The sequence below is a fragment of the Amaranthus tricolor genome, chromosome 3 (assembly GCF_026212465.1).
Source record: "Amaranthus tricolor cultivar Red isolate AtriRed21 chromosome 3, ASM2621246v1, whole genome shotgun sequence".
In the NCBI taxonomy this organism is placed as follows: Eukaryota; Viridiplantae; Streptophyta; class Magnoliopsida; order Caryophyllales; family Amaranthaceae; genus Amaranthus; species Amaranthus tricolor.
Window position 1 is genome coordinate 5,269,107 of NC_080049.1, and position 20,364 is coordinate 5,289,470.

Consider the following 20,364-nt stretch of genomic DNA (forward strand, 5'->3'; position numbering starts at 1 on the left):
TCTCAGTATTCGCATAACAGCAGTCATATGATGAACTTGTGGTTTGTGCATGAATCTGCTAACTACGCCTACTGCATATGCGATATCTGGTCTAGTATGTGAGAGATAAATGAGTTTTCCTACCAATCTTCTGTAACGGTCATGATCTGTAGACTTTTCTCCTTCAATTATCTGTAACCCATGGTTTGTTGTAATGGGTGTATCTGCAGGTTTACAATCAAGCATGCCGGTTTCTGCCAAGAGATCTAGAATGTATTTTCTTTGGCTAATGAAGATTCCCCTTTTTGATCGTAAGACTTCAATGCCAAGAAAGTATTTTAGGTTTCCCAAGTCTTTCATATCAAATTCTCCTGACAGTCTTTCTTTCAATATCTGTATCTCATCTGTATCATCACCTGTGATCACCATATCATCCACATAGATGATTAGACATGTAATCCGATTTTTTCTTTTCTTAAGAAACAATGTGTGATCTAAATTACTTTGTGTATACCCAAATTTCTTCATAGCAGATGTAAACTTCCCAAACCATGCACGAGGAGATTGTTTGAGACCATATAGTGCTTTCTTGAGTCTACACCCCTCTTTTATGTTGTATGTTTCTGAGAATCCTGGAGGAGGTTTCATGTACACTTCTTCTTCTAGTTCACCATGTAAGAAAGCATTTTTTACATCAAATTGGTGTAAGGGTCAATTTTTATTTGCTGCTATCGAGAAAAGGACCCGGATGGTATCAATTTTGGCTACTGGTGAGAAAGTCTCAGAGTAGTCAACACCGTATGTTTGAGTATATCCCTTTGCCACAAGCCGTGCTTTGTAATGCTCAATAGTTCCATCTGCATGATATTTGATAGTAAACACCCATTTGCACCCTACTGCCTTTTTCCCTTTGGGTAGCTCACATTTTTCCCAAGTCTCATTCTTGAGAAGTGCAGATATTTCCTCCTCCATTGCCTTTTTCCACTTAGGATCTTGAAGAGCCTCTTCACATTTCTGGGTATCTTATTGGAGTACAGAGATGCGTTAAAGGCTAATGCTATCTGAGCTAAAGATTCAACATTGTTTTTGTCTGTGGGATATCTAGATCGTTTTGCTTCATATTCTGGATCATACCTCTTTGGAGGAACACCCCTTGTTATTCTCGGAGGTAATTCATACCTGTTAGACATCTCAACATTCTGATCATTGTTAATTTCAACACCAGATTCTGTATCTTCATTATCAACTATCATATTATCAGAAGTATTACCCATTACCTCAGGTGATTCAGAAGAATCAGGATGCTCAGGAGCAGGAGTGGACTGGAGAGTAAGATCTTCAAGAGTTTTAGAGGCAGTGTCGGTGGTGTAACCTACTTGCTCTTTTGGATCTATCCTACTAGGACTTATGAGCCAGCTTAGATCCTCACTACGGTTCTCCCCCTGAGATCGAAGCGGGGCAAAATAATACGAATCCTCAAAGAACTCACAATCTAAAGTCACATACATCCGGTGAGAAATGAGATCAAAACATCGATATCCCTTTTGTGTAGTGCCATATCCCAAGAAAACACATTTGACAGCCCGAGGTTCAAGTTTGCTACGACTCCGTACGGGTAAATGAACATACACAACACACCCAAAAACCCGAGGAAGAAGAGAATGAGAAGATGGGACTTCATGATGTGTTTTAAGAGCATGAAGGGGAGTCTGGAAGTTTAGAGCTCTGATACCATGTTAAATTAGGCTGGACTTATTGTGAATGCCAGCATATTAACGGGGGGACACAAGTGCACACACTTCATAAGCCAAGGAGATATATACCATCCCAAAATCATATGGCAATGGGAAGAAGGTCTCTAATAGCTTATAAAGCGTGCACACCATTTTCAATTTATCGATGTGGGATAACTCATCCCAACACCCCCCCTCACATGCGAACCCCCGTCAAGTTCGCATGTGGGAGTAATCAATTAGGGTAGGAACGCCATTCTTTTCGAACCTACCATTTTTAAATTGTTGATCGAACCATCGGCTTGGATACCATGTGATTTTGTATAGAAGCGTTTTTGGTTGTCAAAAGGCTTAATTCCTTCTCTTATTCTGAGTATTTACATGCATTATATAATTACATTCTTAATCTAATTTAGGAATGAAATAAGGGCTGAATAATATACTTCCTAAAATACAATATGCTGATCTCTAAAGAATATTTCTGATTTTATTTGATTTCCTACTGATTTCCTACATCGAGCTGTAACTCGCTCTCTGCAAATGGCTTTTGATCGCCATCTGCTCGAAATTTTCATACCTTGACTCCACTCCCAGCCAATCTTTCAGCTAACTCTGTGAATGAGCCTTCCATAGCCTGTGTAAACAAAATTTAGTTGCAGTTAGCAACAGTACATACAGGGACGGTTCTAGGCCTATTTAAAGTGCCCGACCGCCTATGGCCCCTAGAAATTAGGAGCCTCATATATTAACAAACTCTTTATATTTCATCCGTCAAGCGTAACTTAGTTGGTGATGTATCTTTCTGTGATATTGTTGGTTAGAGGTTCAAAACTTACCAATTATAAATTTTACTTTGATTTTAGCATTAATGGTTGCATAAATTTTGTGTATGAGGTGATCTCACCGTGAGACGCGCTTTATACATGGGTTAGATAACCTAATAATGCAAATAATTAGCATATAGACTTCTTGTTTTAAGGTCGTCTTATCGAGAGACGGTCTCTCACAAGAGTAGCTCTGATGGTTGACGAAGAGCCTTAATTTCTAAACATCAAAAATTAAATAGGACCCCTATACTCTTTGCTCCGCCCCTGAGTGCATACTAGCCTATATGATTCATGAAGAGAAGCAGTCCTGCTAAATTCAAACATGTTTTAAAATGATGCAACATGTTTAGTAGTGATATCATAGGTGCTATATAGTAAACACCTATTGACATTCTTTTAAGTGCAGGAAAGTATACATTCAGTCATATGTCAATAAACCTACTTAATAACAAGTTTAAGTTGATGTCTCACGCCCCAAAATTGTTTTAAAACTCTATCAAGTCCTTCACATGAGAGCCTATTTAGATAGTTTCTCGATATGATATCAACAGACAACGTAATAAAAGGTCAAATGTTTAAATCTCAACCATTCCTCTTTTCAAATGAAATATCTAAGTACTTCATTAGATATGAGGGTCTGAGGGGCATACGTTGTATTCATGCTTCTATCCCAATTAGCTTTCGTGTTAGAAAAAATAATTGAATTTATTCGTATATAGCATATTTTGGGGCTGGAACAATCAACTTTACGTTTTGTTTACCCTAGTTACAAATAAAAACTATTTCATGTCCATATTTCATGATTTCCAACAATTTTAATTTCCATCCTAACAATCTTTCACTTAATAATGTTATGAAAATTTATCAGCCAAAAGATATAAATTTTTTTCACAAGTAAAGGTTCACCTGGCAGAACAGACACCAAGGAGCATACAGCACCACGATCCAGGGTTCTTTCCGGTGCTCTAATCTAACCAGATTTTCAATCCCATTTCTATTCAGCGACACCAGATTCCGACTATTAAACAAGTCTACAGAATGACCATTTGTGTTGCCCAGTAAATCCGTGACTTAAACCCTTTTATGTTTGATATTACGATCATGAAGACCGCAGTCTTTAGCATTAGCATCCTCCCATCACCATCTTCCTTCTCTTTCATGCTGCCACGGCAAAACAGCCCTTGTGCATGGCTCACAACCTATCGAGACATACCCCTGCGAGTGCAGAGAATTGACGGGACCTCAAACGCTCAAAAAAAGTTCCACACATCATGGCTTTTAACATTAGCTAAAGGGTTTCACTTGATCAATTTAGCAGTAGGAGCCATTCCTTCAAATGAAGGGTCAATTTGTACAATTGGAATATGTGCCCTTGTTGCTGAAGATTGATCCTTTCTTTGACCAGTAATCCAGGCTTTAAGACCCTTTAGTGCCCTTCTTAAGAGCCTTACTTTCCTTACGTTACAACATTCTTGATGCCCATCTACATAAAACGAGAATAAACCCTTGCTCGTAACTAGTTGTTGGACATCTATAGTATCAGGGCACATGTACTCGATGTAGATGCCATAGCGCTTCTCAACAATGTCAAAGAAGCGGTATGTTTCTGGGTTTAATCTACTGGTGTCTAGGCTGAACACTCGAAATGGTCGACCCGTTAGCCGAGCATATTCAATCAAGGCTACATCCTCAGCTCCACTGCATAACAGCAAGTTGTAAATGTCACATACAAGCTGCAACAAGTTCTGCATCAGATCAGCATACTTTTTCGAAGCATGATTACTTTGTACATATTTATCACAAATTTTTACGACCCATTCGATTTTCGGTAATAAATGGTTGGAATGATAATGAAAAGTTAGTGTAATTGTGGTAGGAAAATCTCGACAATTTTAATGGTTACGCTTGCTATACATTATTCATCTTAATTTGATCGGAAAATTGGTTTTCACTGATTTAGATTGTTAGGACAAAATTTTTGAGCTAACTTCATATATCACTGAATATCATTAGACATTAATCCAACAGCCTGATTTTTATATTCAACTCATGAAAATGCAGTATAAGGAAATATACGCAAGAAGATATAGGGATCCAAAACCTTTCCTTTTTTAGCCTTTAGCACGTCACACTTGTCCTCCTTAGGCCTAGATTGCATTATCAATTGATGAAGAAACAATGGAGGTTTTTAAGAACGCATAAGAAGAACTACAATGGAGAACAAGAGTTGGAATCTCTCTAAGATTACTGTTTTAGATAGAGATTAGGATCATTTGATTGAGAATGCATCAGTACTTTTGATTTGGGGTATATGGGAATTGGGAAGTATTTATAAAAGAGCCCCAAACAAATCCATGTAATGAACATTACACAAAAAGTAGACCAATGCACGGAATGGGCATGTTCTTGAAAAAGCGATCCAATTTCTCGTTCGAGCATTGAGGATCAAAACATCACAAAACTTTGCCTACATCATGTGCTTGTTCGACCGCCCCTACTCATTCAAGCATTCTTCTCGCCTGCTCGGGTAATCTGACTCTCTAAACTCCTTTGCTCCTTTGGCTCGTTCGAACACACCTCATGCCTCATCTGAGCATACCTCATACATAGCCACATAACAAATCTTTGAGCCTTTGCCCACAAATAAGTCATTTCATGACTCATAGCGCATATAACAATCTTCACCTTAACTTGAGCCTTACAAGCTACATCTCCACATTCTCTATATCCCCAACATTATCAAACATAATAAACAACAATCCACCTAACATCTCTACTTCCATATATGTAAATCACATAAATATATCCATAAGCACTCCAAGGGCTTCACAACAAACAACGTGAAAGACCAACGTAGTCCACACGCAATAGGAAATTTATTTTTGGTAGGCCAAGTCTTAGACATTATATTTGCGGGGTTGTCTTTTGTTGCAATATTCATCAAGCTCAACCGCTCCATCTTGATTTCATCTCGAAGGAAGTGATACTTAATGTAAATATGTTTAGTTCTTCTATGAAATGTATTCTAATTTTTTTTCCAATTGTACTCAAATGAGCACATGGGAATGCTCGAATGAGCATATGCCCAACGCATATTTGCTCGGTTTAAGCAACGAGTTTGTTATGTTGTTCTGTTGGGGTTAAACTCTATAAATACACCATAATTAACCCCAAATCAATGTATACACTCTAAGTAATTTTATCATATGTAAAAACTTTCTAGCCTATACACTAAACCCATAAGAGATCTTCAATTTAATTCTCCATTGTAGTTCTCAATTTGAGGTCTTGGAACTCCATTGTTTCTTATCCAATTAATAAAACAATCCAAAACCGACGTGGCCAAAATTACATGAACCTCGATAAATCTTTTGTTGATTGTGTTATGCTTTGATTGCTTGTATTAGCATTAAATAACCCCATTGATCTTAGATGATAAATATTGTATTTTCGCATCATGTCATCATGTAGTACTTATTCAAAACAACACCAAATGAAGGCTATCCACAAAATCAATTAATTGATACTCAATTCATAACAAACCAAAATACCTGAAAGCAATGGCAATGTTATTGCCAAATATTTCTAAGGCCTTATCCATAATTTGCAGAGGGGAAGCATTTTCCAGTTTTCTAGCCAATTTCCCAAAATCATCTTCATCATCAATCAATTTACCATTTCCTGTTTTTGCCACCCAAAAAGATAAACCAATGAAATCCACCCCTTATTGTCTAATACAAAGAAAATGATAACCAAAACTGAAGAGAAATTACCATCAGTGGTTAAAAAGGAAGAGCCTTTAGGATGAGAATTTAGAGTTTTACTGAAACATCTCTCTGATTACAAGAAAATATTGCCCTTGATTGTACGATAGGAAAAATCACATTCATCAAATTTACCCATAAACTGAGCTGCAAATTTAGATTGATGAAATACAAGAATTTTTTAATGTGAAAGGAAAAACTCAAAGAAAAATATTGAGAAATGAAAAAAGGAAAGAAAGAAATTACCTTTGTGTTTTGAATCATAGCAGAAGAAAGGAAGAGGATAAGATAACAGAAAGGAAGCTAATACCATTGTCTTTTAATCAAAATTTCTCTCAGAATGATAGTTGGTTCATTTTTGAAATGTTTACTGAATTACTTCAGTTCTGCCATGGAAGGTCCAAGGATGTGGGAATTATGATGGAATAAAATACTCTGCGTCACTAACAGATCGCAATTGAAATATTAATCGGCAAAGATCAGTAAATTTTGTAATATAATCAATGGCTAGAGAAGACAAAAGAAATATACGAGCAAAAAAATTAAAGAAAATATCAAAAGTACTATTTAAAATAGAAATATTTGCTATGCTTTAGTTTGCTAATTAATGGTAGTGAGAATGATCTGCATTGTAAATTTTTATGGTATGTTTCATGCCATTTTCATGGTAAAGTTTGATTATAAAAGATTTTTATTTTTCATAATTTTCATTTACCACCTAATACTACATATTCAAATGGAACTGAATTCTGTGAAGAAAATGTGATTGTTAAAAGCAGATTAAGCATTGTCATTAAATTTTTCAAAAGATATTTCTACTAAAATTACACTGACTTTCTATTAACATTTTCACCATTTAATACTGATTACCAAATTGTTCGATAAAGTAATTAAAATTTTTAAAAGTAAAAAAGAGACTAAAATAGAAAATAAGACCATTATTTTTCCAAGAATATTCTCCCAGGATCAATTATAGAGTAGAATCTAGAAAGTTATATTCCTTGCTTGGAATATCAAGACATATTCCAGAAAATCTATGTTCCTAATCAGGAAAATTTGAAAAAAATAAGACAATTAAATAACTTATTTATCAAATTAGTCTCAAAATAAGCTCCGTGAAAACTTAATTTTCAAAATAAGCGTCCGTACATCCAAATCTAGGTTTGGCAAAAGTCGCTGTTAGTAACAGCGAAAGAGAAAAAAAAATTAAAAGGCCAAAGTCGCTATTACTAATAGCGACTTAAAAAAAAATTTTTTTTTAAAGTCGTTGTTAGTAACAGCGACTTAATGCGTTTTAAGTTTTAAGTTTTCAGTTACTTTCTTATTCCAGTTGACGAGGTGAAGGAGTTACCAGTTAACCTTAAAGTCGCTGTTACTAACAGCGACTTAAGGAGTTAACTAATCAACTCCTTAAGTCGCTGTTAGTAACATCGACTCTTGCCAAACCTAGATTTGGATGTACGGACGCTTATTTTGGAAAATAAGTTTTCACGGAGCTTATTTTGGGAAATAAGTTGTTTAATTGTCTTATTTGTTTTCAAATTTTTCCTAATCAGATGGGTTGGGAGTGGATTGAGGTACCTAGGCTAGAGTAAAGGCTTAGATGTGATCGACCTATAATATCAGGCCGGCCTACAGCCCAAACTGGCTAGATGGAGTTTTTAGGCCTATTTGGGTCAAGCCCAGACGGGCTTGATCCTTGAGCCCTATTTAACATTTTCGAGTGTAGGCTTAATATGTTAGCATGTACGAGTCAAATTAATATCTATAAACTAGACGAAGAGCATGTCATGTGATAGTATACTTTCTGAGAGAAAAAAAATGCATTTTATTATCTTTTCACCTTATCTTTTCCTTGTGAATATCTCTTATTTTTACTCTCCTTTTCTCTTTTAAAAAAAATGAGTTTCACCATTTTTTTCTCACTTGTATAAGAGGTGAAAACATTTCGATTTTTCGTTCCCTCTTCTTCTTTCAATGTTTTGAGGCCGAGCTTGATATGTTGGCATTTAAAAGTCGAATTAGCCCCTATGAGCTAGACCGGGCATCACTATTGAGGAGCACCAATGGACGCATTCTTTTTCCCAAATCCTATGACATTATATCCACTCCACAATGAGTCCATAACCTTATCAACAATGAGTTGGCCCTTTGAACCGTTTTCATTAAAGTCATCAAAATTTTTACACAGATTTTGACTTGAAGAAAGCCTTCTAAATTGGGGATGTTTATGCTTCTGGTCTGAATAGGATCTTAGTATTTGAGAATTTTTAACCTAAATTTAAACTCGTCAAATCCTTGTACAGAGTTTAAGGTTGAATAATTAAATAAAGACCTATTTAGTATATACTTAGGACCCTGGATCCATCATAATAAGATTTGACGGGTTTGAGTTCAGGATGGAAATCCTCAAATCCTAAGATCTTATTAAAGTTTTCATTAGTACTTAAATGAGGCTATATAGATTGTGTATAAGTATAAATTCAGTCCAAATAAGTATAAAAGTAGATTGAGAAATAATTTAAAATTAATTTGAATTGTACGTGTAATGGTTAAGTCTAGAGCGAATCTAGAATAGATCTAGTGAATCTGGGTCTTAATGGGTTCAAAAAATGGGTGAAAATCAAGTTTAGATTCGAAGATCTCAAACCCATTTATTTTTTGGGACCTGCAATCATATCCGCTGAATCTCAAAAAATTGGCCTCAAACCCTTAAAATAAAGGACAGGTCTAGAACAAGTTCAATAAAATCTTAAATCCATAAGCATCCAATTAACTTTAAATGCTCTATTTTCCAACAAACTATATAGGCCCCTTGATATTAATATTTTAGAAATAATCTTTTAATTCATAGATTTAAGTAGTTCTGGGAAAATATGACGTTGGTTGTCAATTGGCTTTGGTTGTCAATTGAATGTAGAAAATCATAGTGCGAAATTTAGTTTGGGTTTAGTCTCGTGAATACTGAATTTATATTAAATTATCAATGAGAGGAACACCTCTACTTATACAAGAGATTATGACTAAAATAAGTAAACAAAATATTAACCTAAATAAAATAATAGAAAATAAAATAACCTTAATATCCTAAATATTAAAAATAAATTTAACTTTCTAAAACATAATATTCTGAAATAATATCTTTATTTTATTCTCATCTTTATTTTATTCTACACTCTATTTTCCTACACTCCTCCTCAAGTTAGATCTCGGAATCACCGAACCGAACTTGCACAATAATTTTCAAGTCTTCGAATCCAATCGCCTTTAACAAAAAATCCACTAGTTGATGTTTTGATTTAATCTGTTCTACAAAATATTTATAATTGATTTTCAACTTTTCAGGTTTAGATAAAAGGTAAAAAAAACAAATTGAGTTGGTTTATTTTATTATTTGGGTGAAGGTTAGAAAGCTGATACGGGTATGGGTTTAATGAATTGGGTTGGATAGGGATTTGGGTAAGGTTAGTGAAAAAAGGGTATATAGAAAGTATATTTCATATGTTTCTTTCCTGCATCCTTTTTCTCTTTCTTCTTGGTTGTTTTAATTTCTTTGTTACTTGCTACCTTCTCAACGTCTTTATGGTATGTTGCCTTTATCTTACTTTCCTCCATTTATTTTAAATGGACTGACATTGTAAGCTTCGGTTGCCACTACAGCAGTGGTTGTTGGAGTTGCTCCAAAAATGCTCAAGTTTATCTTGTCGTCGGTGTCTTCTATATTTCTCCCCCTCGCGACCTCAAGCTGGATGGGTTCATTCACGGGAGGTAGTGAAATTGGCCCGAAAAAGGTGTAAATCCAAGTCCACAATTCATGGGCAGTAGTATAGTCAAGAACAGCATCAATAATGATGGGTACAAGACTTGCAAGGATCCAAGATATCACCAATTTATCACTTTGGATCCATTGTTGATCTCTAGCGGTAGGAGGGGCGACAATGATATGATTGAGTCGCCCTCGATCATCAATTTCAGTTTGAATTTCTTTACACCACTTGGTATAATTTTTGAAATTTAATTTTTCAAAAATTTTTGGCCAAGTATGAATTTTTTGTTGTATTTTTGGATAAGTTGGAACAAATGTTATTCCATTTGAGTCATAGAAATCATAGTTCTCGTTTTGGTTTTATTTTTTAATTTGGTTTGATTTGATTGGTTTTGTTTTGATTTAGTATTTGTTTGGATCGGTTTTGGTCGATTATGATCAATAATAAAATACCAATAGAGTTTTTCCGTCCAAGAAAACCTTACAGTGCTGATAACATGTAGAAAATCATAATGCGGAATTTGGTTTGGGTTTAGTCTCGTGAATACTGAATTTGTATTAAATTATCAATGAGACGAACACCTCTATTTATACAAGAGATTAGGACTAAAATAAGAAAATAAAATATTAACCTAAACAAAATAATAGAAAATAAAATAACCTTAATATCCTAAATATTAAAAATAATCTTAACTTTCTAATATATAATATTCTAAAATAATATCTTTATTTTATTTTACACTCTATTTTCCTGCATTGAGTACGTCCATAAGTCCATTAGTGGTATTCATTAGAAGTTTGTGTGGTTTCAAATAGATGTGAGGGGAGAAATAGGTGGGGTCTCAATTGGATCAAGTATCCGACCCGATCCGACCCTAATTTTAAGGGTCTAAATCTACCTATTATTTTGGACCCTATGGATACGGGTTGGATCTGTGTCCATGACCTTAGGTCCGGGTCTAGGTCCGGGTCCACACATTTGAGACCCATATCCGACCCATGGACCTATTTACATCCTTTTTTAAAATTATATATTAGTTATCATGTGTATTTAATTATTTGATTTGGAATTTTATTATATTTCTAAACATTAAGTGATTCTAAACTTTAGCGATTCATCTAATTTGAAATGTGGTTGTTGTATCTATACTTTTAAAATTAAAAGACTTAATAAATTTTTTGTTATTAGAACTTGTATGTTTAAAAGCTTCATATGTTTATTCGCTCTATTAGTATAAAATATTACAAGATCCTGGTTAGTCGAAAATGTTTAAATAATTTTATACGAATGGTCGATACTTGTATAATATATGTTTTTAAAAAAATTCAAGAAAAAAAGATAAAATTATTTTGGACCCAAATCCAGACCGTAGACCTGCCAGACCCTAAAGTCAGAGTCCAAATTTTTCAGACCATATGGATCTGAGTCCGAGTCTGGATCCAAGAAAAAAATTAAGGTCTGGATCTGGGTCTAGCTTGACCAACCCAGATTCGACCCATACTCATCCCTACACGTAACTCTTTTATTCAGACCATATAAGATTGTGTTATTTATATTTCGAGTTGTATTTTAATTAATTTAATAAAATTAATCAGCAAATTTTGTATAAAATCATTTTACTATAAGACGAACTCATGCAATTAGCACGTTTCTCTAATTGATTATTTTAAAGTTATAAGTGATCACAATGAAACTATAAAAAAAACATTTTAAAATCATGATTATAACTTATAAATAAATAATTACTTTTATGGATATAACTTAAAAGTGATTGCATTATGATTATAAGTGATCACTTTAAGACAATAAATGATCATTTTAAAACAATAAATGCATATTAAACCAATGATAATGTCTCACTTATACAGAAGATTTTTTAAAATAGTTTAGGATGATCCAATTAAAATCATGCTAAGACGTACTAACGATACCCATCATGCTTTCATCACAACATACCAAATTTAAACGCGTGATCATGGCCTTTCATCTAAACAAAGAAATTCCACCACAAAGTAGGCCCATTATTAAATCAACTGCAGGAGACAACCACAAATTCGATTCCCATGTGAAAAACTTGACAAATTTTAATATTTTAATAAATAAACAAGAATTCTAACTCTTAAATTCCTACCGACCCACAAATTAGACGGTCAAGTTGTTTTTGCTATAAATAACATATACTCGTACGTCTCTTTTGAAGTAGTTACTGAAAATTAATTGCATAAAAATAAAGGTTTAGATCAGTAAATACTGATTTTTTATTATTGATTAAAAGAAAAAAACAGCCTATACTTCACATGAAATCATGAATAATGAGGCAAATCTATGAAACAAAATATTACATTCATTGATGAGTATGTTCAGCTGCTTTTCAGAATCGTCGAGCTCGAAAAGGTATGCATGTGATGGTGATGTCTGTAAACTGAATGAAAGAAGAAATTTAGGGAAGAAGTATAAGTTGAGCCTTTTGTTTTTAGTTGGCTGTCTTTCACCAAGGAAAGCTTGACTTATTTCGAGGTTTCAATCATTTAGTGGTTTTTTTTAATAATTAGAATTAATTATGTCTTTTAAATATTTGTATTACTAATGCTTTGGTTATTAAGATTGTCTGCAAACATTTCCTCACTAATTGACATGATCTCGTTCTGGGTTTGACTGATCAAATTTGCTTAATTTGTGACAGTTGAAAATTTCAGAAATTATAATTTCCTGGTTTTAGTTGTATATAGTAATAGAAATAAGTACATCAATTTTCCATTAAATTTGGCTTATAGGAATTGAAAAAAGGATTAAATAGAGTAGTGGGAAAAAATATGTTGAAAAAAGGATTAAATGGGGAAAATTCGGTCCGATTAAAGCTGTTCAAATGTGGTCCAACCCGAAATCTCCATCGAAATCGAAAGCTACCTTACTCGAAAATATGTTTTTGAGGCTTACGGAAGCAACACTGCTCGAACCGTAGTTGTGGACCACTTAATGATAGAAAAGGGGCGAATCAAACTCGAATTGAAACAAAATTTTATAACCGGCTTATAATCGTTAATGGAGATTATCATAGCCCAGCAGTAACTTAACCGAGTCATATCCTACCCGAATTGTGTATTGAATTGATCGTGATCCGATAAAACGACTTAACTCGAATTGATTTTTAACCGAACTGATGATGGAAACTCGAACCGATTATTAATTGAATTGTTGTAAATTTGAACAAATTTTTGACTGATTATAAACCTAATTTCTGGTATTACAACATTGTAAATAACATTATGTATAAATCAACAAGCGCATTACAAAATTTATAATTATTAATATCAGGTTGAAGTGCATCAATACAAAAATTTTAATGTTTCATTAGTACTTTAATTTGTTTATTAATATCTAGTTTTTATAATTTTTAATTATACACAATAATTGTTATTATCTATTAAATTAGTGCATTGGCAAACGTGCTAAAAATAATTAAGACATTTGAAATAAAACAAAAAGACTGCAATATTATAAAAAAGACTGAAAAATTTCACGTGTCATCTTTATAAAGCCTCGTTAGAAGGAAATATTTTATGGGTTGACCTTGGCTTAGTGGCAAATAAAATTAATCAACATGTTATTTTTTGCCCTCTTAAAATTAAATTACATCGAGTAATTTACCATTTTAAAAAAGAAAAAACTAAATGATCTGACTTAGTTGTAGTTGTATTGGATAAATTATTATTTTAAATTCATTATATACTGTAAATTTACCATCATATCATCATCATATAATAAAAAGAAAACTTCATCATACATTAAGTTTACGATTATATATTAAATAAATATCTACTAATTTATGACTGTATACTAAATTTGACCTTTAAGAAAACTTCGTTTGCAAAGCTTAACTCAAAATTATCAGAACATAATAATTTTTTCATTATTAGAATATAATAATAATTTTTTCCAAGAATTAGATATACATAATATTTCTTCATTATTAGAACATAATTTTATTATTTTTTTGTGAACTCTACAATATAATATTTTTTAATATCTTCACCTTAGAATTTATCGCACATTATTATTTTTTGATTACATCTATATTACATTTTATCCAAATTTGATAAATTTAGAATGATAAGATATACTTGTATCACTTAAAAATAAATTTAACACACTTACACATTCGTGCATTACATCGGCATATATACTAATGATATATATTGCCCTAAGAATTGTATACTCCCTTTGTCCTGTATAATTTGGATGAAAATAAAAATTTTTGTTTTTTAAAAAAAAGGTGGATATTGGTAAAAAATGAAGAGATAAATTGAACTGTATGAATAAAATTAAAAGATAGTTAAAATATATAGATAAGATTAGAAGGAAATAGTAAACCATAGTCCAACAACAGAAGTGATATAAATTAAGAGGGACGAACAATAAAAAATGCTACAAATTATATGGGAGAGAAGGAGTATATCATTACCCGGCAGGAGTATTAAAATTCGTAAAGGTATCGTCGGAAAAGCTCCATATGTGGAGCAAAAAGTTTGATATGTATGAAAAAGGTACCATCCCCATCAGAATTAGGTTTTATAAAACCAAGGCCCTCACCTTTAATTCCATTAATGCCCATAAAATAAGGTGTACCCCATCCAAAATCTACTGTATGTATAGGTAATCTTGTCCAAGAATTCAAGAACAGATTTGGGGATGAAAAAGTGTACGGTCCACGAACAATAGCCGTCAGATCTGGGTGTGATTCCACAAAATCAATGGCTGATCTCAAAAACTCAACATCCATTCTTTGAATTGCCTTTTGAATTTTAGTGGCAGCATATGAAAGGGGTTTGCTTGTGATATCTCCTGCCTTTTCTAAACAAGTTGCATGAAATAAGAGATTCCCAAAATAACCTTGTGTGTGTTCTCTATCTTTCAATCTTGAACGTCCATTAATAGGTATGTACAGTTTCACGTCTTGATCATCTGCTAAGCCACGTGCCTTACATACGGCGCGCCACAAGTGTCCAGCTTGCACAGCAAATGTGGTTAACGTTTCCCCTTCTTTGGATACTGCTTGCTTTTTTAAGCTCTCCATTTGCTCTTTTGAAAGTTTGAACGTACCTTCTTTTGTACCCCTTTCATCTATGGCTAATACATAGGGAATTCAACAATCATGATTAATTATTATATTAAAATTAAAATACTTCGTCAAAGTAAGAGAAATATAGAAAATAAATAAATAAATAAATAAATAGTGATGATTGTAATAATTATGAGCGGGAATAGAATTGTTATTTTAATCATCACACACGTATAGTCAAAAAAAACATAAAATGTATATGAAAATGGAAATTTAGTAGAGCTATTTTTAAACGGATTGGTGACGATGGAATTTTGTATTTATCTTGTATGAAAAGTATTGATGTCCCTTAGATTTACGTTAAATAATATGTTTATCATCATCATACCCAGTGTATTCCACTCATAGAAAACTATGATCAAGGCCTGGGGAGGGAAGAACGACGGCAACTCATACCCATAGAGGAGAGTGCAGTTAAAGAGTCTCTCGGCTCAAGAAAGGTCTTCAAAAAGAGAGAAACCTATAGATTATGTACAAATAACTAAAAATAAAGATAAAAGTAATAAAGGAGGTAAAGAGCAATAATTAAAGGCAATGAATAATAATATGATTATAAAAAATAAAAATATTCCAAATTATTGCCAAAATATTAATTTTAATATGACTTTCATTTTTATTACTCATATTATTTTATTTTAAGTGTATACTTAGTTATTCAAAAATATTTATAGTTAAATAGATCTAAATATAAATAAAATTAAATATTTAATAACATATTAAAAAATAATCATAATAAATCGATACATTATACTAAAGCAAAATACGGATAACATAAGCAAACTCAAAAAGTGATGAGTTGTCAACTTTTCAAGAGATTTTTTCCCTCCATTTAAAAAAGATGATGTCATTATCTGCAAGTGTCTAAGTGGGAAATATGTAACTTATCATTTTATTAGCTTTCATTAAATTGTCTTAGCGGGATGCATGTAACTTTTCATTGTTTAATACACGATAATAATTTGCTAGATTTCATTTTGGAACCAAAAAAAATTTTGTTCCATATAATAATTTGCTAGCTTTTGTTTTCAAAACCAAAAATAATAATTTGTCACTTATAATCTTAGAGTAATCGATAATAAGTTGTTTTTAATTTTATATTTGTATTATTATTAAAATTATTTTTTAATATATAAATGTTATCATCATTTAAAATATTTCATGTACATTAATATTGGAATATATGCTCAAAATAATTTATTAAAATTAAATTTATTATTAAGATAGTTTTTTATGGTTACTTAGTAAAAATTAAAATAATAATAAAATAACATTGTTTAACATAATATACATAACTTATAAAAAAGTATTTTTAAAATCAAAAATGAATTGAATATTAGCTATTATATTATATTAATAATTGATTGAAAGTCAATAACTAATAATTTACAATGAAAAATCTGTGCATCGCATACAGATTATTTAGTAAATAATAAAACTAAAACTCAAACTAAAACATCAACTATTAGTTTGGCAACAGACTTGCGACGAACCAAAGACGGACAATTGATGACGGACCAATTTGGCGACAGACTAAGTCTGTCACGAATTTTTTGAAATATTTGTGAGACAACTGTAGCTGGTATTGTGATGCGCAGGTTACGGTCACCAATTTAACGACGAAGAGAATAGTGACAGACCATTTACAATCTCAAGTCTATTAGTCAATAATATTATTCTAACTTATTTAAGAATAGAATGTAAATACTCCTTCTTTCCTGTTTAATTCGATACAAAGAGAAACTTGGTATTTTTTTAAAAAAAGGTAAATAATGACAATATATGAAAAGAGATAATGAATTGTGTGAATGAAATTAAAGAGAGTTATAATATGTGGATGAAATTAAAAGAAAGTGGTGGACTATTGTTCAAAAATAAAATGATGCAAATTAAGTGGGAGAAGGCAAAATGACAAATAATGCAATTAAATGGGACGGAGGGAGTATTATGTAAGGGAAATTCCACGTAGTAACCTTGAGATGTTGGGTTTTCCACGTGGGAATCAAAGTTTTTCAAAAAATCCATGCGGTAATCCTGAGGTTTACCCAATTAACTTTGTGACCTTTTTACCCAAAAAAATGTTTGGAAGTCGTCTATTAGTAAGGGTTGCCATGTATTCTGAGATTTAAACATCGAAAATCATCCCAAAGATCACATTTTCCTAGGTTTCTAACCCTAATTTCTCTAATTTTCCAACTCTAATTTCTTAACTCGAATTTCCCTATTTCTCAAAGTTTGACAACTAAATTCAAGCATTCAACTGTAGGTGGATGAATTTCAAAAGTTTCTGGGTCAATTTCGTTTGGTTTAGCAAACAATTAAGGTAAGTAACTTTATTTTAGAGGAGTATGGGAAATTTGTTGTTAAACTTTGAAAAATTGGGGAATTAATTAGGTCAGGGAATTAGGAGTTGGGAAATTAGATAAATTGGAGAATTAAGATTAGGAAATTAGGAAAGATGTGATCTTCGGACGATTTTCGATGCTTGAATCACAAAAACATGACAACCCTTATTAATAAACGGTTTCGTAATATTTTTTTGGGTAAAAAGGTCACAGAGGTTTAATTGGTTGAACCTTATAAGGTTACCATATGAGTTTTTAAAAAATTTTGGTTACCACGTGAAATACCTAATACCTTAGGATTACCAGGTGGTATAACCCATTATGTAATTATTCTATCCCATTAACCTCAATACCCATTTGATATTTTGAGCCGTTTTGTTTGTTTTTTCTTAAAGAATCTTTTTATTTATATCACAAATTTTGAACATAATTAATTTTTTCATCCTTATTCTAATATTTTATTGATACTTCTGGTCTCCATATATTTTCAACTTACTTTAGTTAAACATGTAGTTTTTAATATATAGTTTTAGTCTCAATATTTTTTTCTATTAACTTTATATTATTATTTTCAGCTCGTCTCATATGAGACTGTCTCACTATGACGGACCCATATAATTAGTCCATTTATATAATTGATTGCTTTAAGATCATAAGTGATCCTTTTAAGGTTATAAGGAATTACTCTAAAACCATTAAAAAAGATTATTTTAACATTGTAAGTGATTACTTTGATGTTATAAGTGATCACTTTAAAACAGCAAGTGTATATTGGGTCAGCCCAATAGAGATGGTCGCACCATGAGAACGTCTCATTTAAGAATTAGTGTATTATTTTTTAATGTCTATGGTATCTACTTTTCTTCCATTAAAATTATTATTCAAATAAAATAATATATCCATTATCTAAATGAGTCTGTTTTTTAATTTCCTTGAACAATCATTACGTGATCAAGTTTAAGGAATGAAAGGATTATTAATTTATACTCCAAAAATTAAATACATCATAAAAAATTATTTACCATAAAAAATCTGGTTTAAAGTAATTTACGCGTTCTAAAATTTAGGCCTTTTGTGAACTATAGCCTTATTGTTTTTTTTTTTTTTCCGCAAATTACAGCCACCAAAATATCAATGTCTCCATCGTTCAGGCTAGTTCACCGGATTCTAACATTCCGACCATTAAGTGGTCGGAACTTTATGTTAAAGTGGTCGGCATCTGATGAATTGGCCAGAACGTTGTAAACATTGATACAAAGCAATTAGATTGTAATTTGCAAATTACTTAAACATTAAATTTTGTTTATAAAAGTTTAAAAAACAGTACGTACCTGAAAAGCCCTTGGGTGGCAAGGGTGGCAAGGGTGGCTCATACATTAAGTGTCGAAACCGAACACATGGCGGTTCACGCGGACCGACATAGTAAGCCCTATCATGAATAGGCTGAATAAGACCGTCAAGCCGCCCATTGGCTAGTCTTGCCCATGAGTTGATGAAGTGTAAATAACCAGCTCCATCAGCTATATGATGATGTTGGGATAACCCAATACATACACTCCCACATTTAAAACGTGTCAATTGCACTAACAACAAAGGCATTGACGAGAGTTCTTGGGTGTAGTCACATGCCGGAAATATAATGTTTCTTACCTCCGAATCATGTTCCATACAATCTCCAAGATCATCAAGACAATAAGTTGTTTCAACTTCCACGAATGTTACTCCTTTAGCGTTACAATCAATCTCATATCTACCATTTTCATGGTTAAAAATTAACCTTCCTGCAATTGGGTAGAATGGAACTAATGCTTTACTAAGAGCATCTTTCAAGATTTTTGTGTCAAAAAAATTAGGGGAATTGGTGTTATGCTTATAGATAAATAGAACCGGCAGATGGGAGTATGGTGTGCCAATGATCATGTCTATTCTTGACATCCAAAGAATTTTTCTTGGAGTTTCGCTAGCTGGGTATATCATACATGATTCCCTCACTTCTACACTCATTTTTCTTTACTATATCAATGATAGGTGTAATTGGTTGAGAGGGTTTGTTTGGATTTAGAAAACAATGTGGACATGTATATATATAATGATCCCTCAACAAAACAATTTAAACAATTTGTGTATGATCAATTTAAACCATTTAAATTAATGAAAAATTGATATTAATAATCGAACTTATTTTCTATCAGTTACAAATAATCTCAACTTTTGATTATTTTTTATTTTTAAGAAATTAACATTTGCCCTTAGTTTGCTAATTGCTATCAACGCTGATAGCAATTAGCAAACTAAGTGCAAATGTTGAATTATTATAAAATAAAAGGTTATATTGGTAGTAAACTAGTTTTAGTAGGCATTTAAATTAGTTTTAGTAGGTATTTTTGCATATTAAAGTAGTCATTTTGAATAGTTGACGTAGGCATTTTGAACTAGTTATAGTAAGTATTTTTGCATACTAAATTAGACTATAAACACTTATAACATATAACATAAAGTCCTACACCAAATAAGCTAAACACCTATAGCACATAATATAAACTCCTACACATAACCTAAACCCTTACAACAAATAACCTAAATACCTACAGCACATAACCTAAACCCTTACAACAAATAATCTAAACACCTACAGCAGCATAACACCTACTTGACAACTTCAACATGTAAAAACACCTACTTGACATACTTTGAACCCCTACTTGACGTATCTTAAATGTCTACTTGAGGTATTCTAAACCTTACCAAGTAAGCGTGCAAATACACTATATTTTCCCTTTTTTATTTTTAAAAAATCTAATGGGTTGGCCCAATTGAGACGTTTCTTTAAAAG

The 20,364-nt window shown here is 32.2% G+C and overlaps 1 protein-coding gene and 1 pseudogene across 1 annotated transcript; both read right to left on the reverse strand.

Annotated features, from left to right (window-relative positions):
* Positions 1-555: 555 nt before the first annotated feature.
* Positions 556-6,616, reverse strand: LOC130808257 (5'-adenylylsulfate reductase 1, chloroplastic-like; annotated as a pseudogene).
* Positions 6,617-14,400: 7,784 nt separating this feature from the next.
* On the reverse strand, positions 14,401-19,633 carry LOC130808832 (shikimate O-hydroxycinnamoyltransferase-like). Its single transcript, XM_057674346.1, has 2 exons — positions 18,863-19,633; positions 14,401-15,197 (listed from the first exon to the last, which is right to left on the reverse strand). The coding sequence occupies exons 1-2, from the start codon at positions 19,533-19,535 to the stop codon at positions 14,545-14,547; spliced, it is 1,326 nt and encodes a 441-aa protein (XP_057530329.1). The 5' UTR covers positions 19,536-19,633; the 3' UTR covers positions 14,401-14,544.
* Between the last annotated feature and the right edge of the window lie 731 nt (positions 19,634-20,364).

Bases quoted from the DNA above. Each gene is read 5' to 3' on its own strand.
- LOC130808832 (XM_057674346.1), bottom strand. From the start codon at position 19,535: ATGAGTGTAGAAGTGAGGGAATCATGTATGATATACCCAGCTAGCGAA. The intron at 15,198-18,862 runs GTACGTACTGTT...CCTATGTATTAG, and splicing joins GCCACCCAAGGGCTTTTCAG to CCATAGATGAAAGGGGTACA.